Source organism: Limanda limanda, chromosome 18, assembly GCF_963576545.1.
Source record: "Limanda limanda chromosome 18, fLimLim1.1, whole genome shotgun sequence".
Classification (NCBI taxonomy): Eukaryota; Metazoa; Chordata; class Actinopteri; order Pleuronectiformes; family Pleuronectidae; genus Limanda; species Limanda limanda.
In genome coordinates, this window is record NC_083653.1 from 12,226,177 (window position 1) to 12,232,373 (window position 6,197).

At 48.3% G+C, this 6,197-nt stretch overlaps 1 protein-coding gene across 1 annotated transcript; it reads left to right on the top strand.

Annotated features, from left to right (window-relative positions):
- Nucleotides 1–1,012: 1,012 nt before the first annotated feature.
- Nucleotides 1,013–4,623, top strand: LOC133024890 (uncharacterized). Its single transcript, XM_061092050.1, has 3 exons — nucleotides 1,013–1,258; nucleotides 1,556–3,714; nucleotides 4,574–4,623. The coding sequence occupies exons 2-3, from the start codon at nucleotides 1,725–1,727 to the stop codon at nucleotides 4,621–4,623; spliced, it is 2,040 nt and encodes a 679-aa protein (XP_060948033.1). The 5' UTR covers nucleotides 1,013–1,258; nucleotides 1,556–1,724.
- Nucleotides 4,624–6,197: the final 1,574 nt, after the last annotated feature.

The following is a 6,197-nucleotide window of genomic DNA, read 5'->3' on the forward strand; positions in this document are numbered from 1 at the left end:
AGCTACAGCAGTTTGAATCACTGCGTGCAAGGTTGTACAAGCAAAATGTGTGTGCAGTGGGTATAACAATCTCTGGATCGATTCCTTCTCCCGATTGATTCAATGTGGTCAAAACTCAGAGAGGACTCTTAAAAGAGGGAAGCTAACTGCTACGTTTTGATGGCTGCGATCGTATTGCACAGCTGGCTTTGTGCAAAAGGAATAACATAACATTTGCGTCCACGGGAATGACCTCTGTCTGACCTCTTTGAGATCGCACTCTCAATCTCATACTGAGAGGCACAAGCACACACCCACACAAACACACACATACGGTCTGGTGGTGTTGCTGATGTTGGCACATTTGAGCTCTGGGACAAGAGCTGCTTCATTGGCACTGATTACCGCTTTATCCTTCCCTTGCAAACACCAGCCAACATCACCCTGCATACCAATGGACTAAACCAACCAGAGAGAGATAAAGGGGAAGAGGGGGAATTAATGAAGAGCGAGTAAAAGAGTGAGAGATTAAAGGTAAAAAAAAAAAGAGAAAATTGTTTGGCCAGACCAGCGAAGTCAGCAGGTAAAATAAAAAATAAAATAAAATCAGGAAAGGTATATTTCATAGATGGACTGCACAATAGTACAAAGTCTTGACAGTATTTATTTTTAAAAGAATAATTATTCATTTTTAGAAGTCTCAGGTTGAGTATGTTTGTGTGCGTGAGTCCCTCATGTTGTCTCAACCATGTCCTCTGCATCCATGTCTTTCTTCTACTTTTCTATTTCTTTCATTGTATTTCATGTTGGACTTGAACTAAGAGACCCTCACCTAACTCTACCTTGTTCATTCAGATTGTCTTCTCGCTCACATCATCCATGTTCTTAAATCTCTACACTGGCTGCCTGTAAGCCACAGGAGTGATTTTAAAGTTATTTACTGCTCATGTTTAAATCTCCTCGTGGAGCTGCTCCCAATTACACAACACACACACACGTCAGTCCAATAAAACCCAGCAAGACCCCTGTTACGTGTGTGGTTGTTTTCCTGTGTCTCCCCTCTCATTCTCTGCAGGTCTCACACCATTGGCTGTTCCTCCACCATCGTCCAACCCCCTGTCCAATCTGGGAGCTGTCTGTTGGCCAATTAGTGTCGTCAGGCCTTGATAACTTGCACCTGTTTTGTCTCCATGGAGGGAGGCCATTGTCTGCCTGTGTGTGGGCTGTGTGGAGCTGTTGCTTTTTGTTTGTGAGATGCCACCGGGGTTTAGGTGAATAGGTAAGACACCCTTGGGTTTACACTGCCCTCACGTAGACCATACTCTGTTATCACATCAGGTTAGGAGCGGGGCCACCCTCTGTATGTATTAGCTAGGTTGTATGTGTGCACTAGTTAGTTGTCACTTTATCTTGTTTTCTTTGCTTTGGCTCCGCTTATAGTTCCCTATTCCCCTTGGCGGATCGCTGGCTAAATAAAACACACTTACTGATCCAGTTTGCTGTTGTGCCCTGTTTTGTTGTTCTCCGAGTCAGCCTAACAGTAACATGTGTTATGGTTCCCCTACTCCCCCCCTAGACGTAGCAAGCTAACATCCTGGAGCCGTAACATATTTGGGAGCTCGTCCGGGATCCTCATTGTAGGACTCCACGTCGGGCTGGCTTAGAGGTGTTCGATGCAGGTGTGCACATAGTGTAGCTGGTTTGTGTGTATAAGATAGGCAGTAGTTGTTTTTGTAGGGCTCGTTATGGAGGCTTTTGATTTGGGTGTCTTTTTGGCTGATCCGTCTATGGATCGAATTGACAGATGCCGGAAGGCTGATTTATATGCCATAGCGGCTCATTTTGAGTTTCCAGTTCAGGGGACCCTGCTCAAAGCGAGACTTAAGGAGTGTGTCGTGGATATGCTGGTGGGCAAGGAGGTGCTTGGTGTGAATGCGGCTTCTCCTTGTAGTGATGATAGGGAGGACATGCAGGCTGGGGCAGAGGCTAAGCCACCCGCTACCTTACCACGCTTTAATCCGTTGTCACCTACTTTATTAATGTCGTCTCAGGACGCCCGTCTGAAAGTAAGGTTGGCCCGCTTGCAAATGGAGGCTGAGCGTGGAGAGAGGCAAGCTGAGCGTGAGCACCATCTGGAGATCCGACGGATTGAGGCAGAGAAGGAGGTGAAACTACGGAGGTTGGAATTGGAGGCTGCAAGTGCAGCACGTTCACCCCAAACCACCCTCTCTTCTCCACTAGCTAGCTCATTTTGCACATTGGATGTGACTAAACAAATGGCGTTGGTTCCGCAGTTCCGGGAATCGGAAATCGATTCTTATTTTGGTGTGTTTGAACGCATCGCAGTTTCTATGCAGTGGCCTAAAGAGGTGTGGCCCCTCTTGCTTCAGTGTAAACTAACTGGTAAAGCTCAGGAGGTGTTGGCGTCCATTTCGTTGGCGGACAGTCTAGATTACGAAATTGTTAAAACCACTGTTCTTCGTGCGTATGAGTTAGTACCTGAGGCATATAGACAAAAATTTAGGAGTTGCAAAAAGTCTCCTGATCGTACTTTCATGGAGTTTGCTCGAGAGAAGGCCACCTTGTTTGATCGGTGGTGCACCGCCACTAAAACTACAGATTTTTCCTCTCTTCGAGAATTAGTCCTGCTGGAGGAATTCAAGAATAGTGTATCAGAACGTATAGTAACATACTTGAATGAGCAAAAAGTGGTGTCAATGTCCCAGGCAGCTGTATTAGCGGACGAGTTTGTACTCACCCACAAGCCCGCTCATTCGTTCTCTACCTCTCCAACCACTCAGTTTCGCAGGTCAGTTTCGCTACCTTTACGTTCTAGGGAGGAACGGGAGTGTTATTATTGTCATGAATTTGGCCATTTAATTGCTGACTGTCAGCTTCGTATGAGAAATCATCCACCGCCCGTTCAACAACAAAAGGGGGTTGGGTTGATAAGTACAGTTTCTCGCTCTGTGGCAGTTATGCCGAATGTGTGCATTTCTGACCTTCCTGACCCCAGCTACAAACCATTCATTTTGAGTGGTCTTGTGTCACTGACCGGTGATCCAAAGGAACAGCAAAAGGTTCAGATTCTCCGTGACACTGGGGCGGCCCAGTCGTTTATCCTCTCTGATGCAGTGCCATTGTCAGGTGATTCATTCTGTGGTTCCAGTGTTTTGGTTCAGGGCATAGAGATGGGATTTGTGCCAGTCCCCTTGCACCTGATACATTTAAAATGTGATTTAGTCAGTGGAATTTTCAAAGTCGGGGTATGTCATAACCTGCCGGTAAAAGGCGTTCAGTTTATCATGGGCAATGATATTGCTGGAGGCAGAGTGCTGCCTATGTTGGAGGTATTGGACTGTCCCGAAGCTAACGCTGAGGATGAGTTAGCCGAGAGATTCCCTGGGATTTTTCCGGTGGGGGCTGTTACACGGGCGCAGTCCCGACCATTGAGTAATGTGGTGGACCTGTCTGACTCCTTTCTTGTCCCAGTGGGGGACGTAAATGAGGTTACTGGTTCTACCTCTGTGCCCCCTCCACAGCCTGATAAGAACAGTGCCGTTGAGAGTGCTGGCCTTAGTCTCGACCCATTGCCTCTACCGATAACTCGTGATAAGCTGGTTGCTATGCAAAAGATAGATTCTACACTGGAGCAGTGTTATGGGAAGGCTGTTACTCCGGGTGGGGATATCGACGGTAAGGTGGGTTACTTCCTAGATAATGCTCTTCTCATGCGTAAGTGGACTTCATCTCTTGATTCAGAACGTGACTGGAGTGTGATCTATCAGATTGTAGTGCCTGTTGCATATCGACAGGATATTCTATCACTTGCTCATAGTCACGTATGGTCTGGTCATTTAGGTATCACGAAAACCTATGACAGGATTCTAAGGCACTTCTTTTGGCCTGGACTGAAACGTGATGTAGCTGCATTCTGTCGTACTTGTCATACCTGTCAGGTCACAGGAAAACCAAACCAGGTTATTCCACCCGCTCCTCTCTGTCCGATACCCGCGTTAGGTGAACCTTTTGAGCACGTGTTAGTTGATTGTGTTGGCCCATTGCCTAAGTCTAAGACTGGTAACCAGTTTTTATTGACGATTATGTGTGTTGCTACACGGTATCCTGAGGCTATTCCCCTTCGGAAAATCACTGCTCAGGCAGTGGTCAAGGCTTTGGTTAAGTTTTTCTCGACGTTTGGGCTCCCGAAAGTGGTGCAAACTGATCAAGGAAGTAATTTCCTTTCTAACCTTTTTGAGCAGGTGCTGACATCTTTGTCTATTACACACAGAGTTTCCAGTGCCTACCACCCTGAGTCTCAGGGTGCTCTCGAACGTTGGCACCAAACGCTTAAATCCATACTGCGAAAGTACTGTCTCGAGACCGGGAGAGACTGGGATGAGGGTGTTCCTTTTGCCTTGTTTGCGGTTCGTGAGATCGTTCAGGAGTCCTTAGGGTTTAGTCCGGCTGACCTTGTTTTTGGACATACGGTACGCGGCCCTCTCAGAGTTCTGAAAGACCAGCTTATCTCGGGTAGTGCTTCTTCTCAAAATGTGTTAACTTATGTGAGCCGGTTCCGTGAACGGTTGCACAGTGCCTGTGCCCTCGCTAGGGAAGCTCTGTCCGCCTCACAGAAGCGGATGAAGCGTCACTTTGATGAGAAGGCTGTCCCACGTTCACTGCAGACGGGTGACCAGGTTCTAGTTCTGCTTCCCATTCCCGGATCCTCCCTCTCTGCCCGTTTCTCCGGTCCTTATTGTGTGGGACGGAAGTTGAGTGACACAGATTATGTGATACAGACCCCAGATCGGAGGCGCAAGACAAGAGTTTGCCATGTTAACATGCTTAAGTTGTATCATGCAAAAGTTACTCCTCCTGAGGACTCCGTAGAAGGGTCTACGGGTCCCACAGTCAAGTCTGCCGTTCCAGCTGTATTGGTTCCAGGCTCCTACCAGGTTCCTGAGGGTGACGAGGATGGATTGGAGTTGCGGAGTGCTCCTCAACAGACCTCTCGGTTGTTGAACTCTCGGATGCTGGCATCTCTGGACTCGCATCTGGCCTATCTGGATGAGGAACGTAGGGCTGACATGGTAGCCCTAATACGTGGGTTCCCTTGTCTGTTCGGTGATGTTCCTTCCCTGACCAACGTTTTGAAGCATGATATAGATGTGGGAGGTGCAGCACCTATCAAGCAGCATCCATACCGCATTAACGCTACGAAAAGGTTGATCATGTCGCAGGAGGTGTCTTATTTAGTAGAGAATAGTCTGGCGTCTTCGAGCTCTAGTCCTTGGAGTTCACCATGCCTCTTGGTACCCAAGCCTGATGGCACGTTCCGTTTCTGTACGGATTATAGGAAGGTGAACGCAGTCACGGTTCCTGACTCGTACCCGTTGCCGCGTATTGATGATTGTGTGGACACCATTGGGTCTGCCCGGTATGTGACAAAGCTGGATCTGTTAAAGGGATATTGGCAAGTCCCACTTACTGCTCGTGCTTCGGAGATCTCCGCATTTGTCACTCCAGACAAGTTTCAGCAGTACTCAGTGATGGCGTTTGGGATGCGGAATGCACCTGCCACTTTCCAGCGCTTAGTGAATATTGTTTTAGCTGACGTCCCACACTGTGCTGCTTACCTCGATGATGTAGTTGTGTATTCGTCTGATTGGGCTGCTCATGTAGATACCTTGACAACAGTGTTCCAGCGTTTGGCGAGGGCTTCCTTGACGCTGAATTTGGCAAAATGTGAGTTTGGTAGGGCTACCGTTACTTACCTTGGTAAACAGGTTGGGGGTGGTGAGGTGCGCCCCGTGGAGGCTAAGGTGACTGCTATCACTGCCTTCCCAGTGCCCATCACCCGGCGTGAGCTGCGCCGCTTCTTGGGTATGGCTGGGTATTATCGTGGGTTCTGTAGGAATTTTTCCTCTGTTGTCGCCCCTCTGACTAGTCTGCTGAGCCCCTTGGTCCCGTTTGCGTGGTCTCCAGATTGCCAACACGCTTTTGTTTCTGTTAAGACTCTGCTATGTAGTACCCCTGTTCTGGTGGCTCCTGACTTTGAGAAGCCATTCAAGATGGAGGTAGACGCATGCAATGTAGGTGCCGGTGCCGTTCTTATCCAGGAGGATTCCAACGGGCTGGACCATCCGGTCTGCTACTTCTCACGGAAGTTCAATGAGTGCCAGACACGGTACTCTACTATTGAGCAGGAAGCTCTGGCT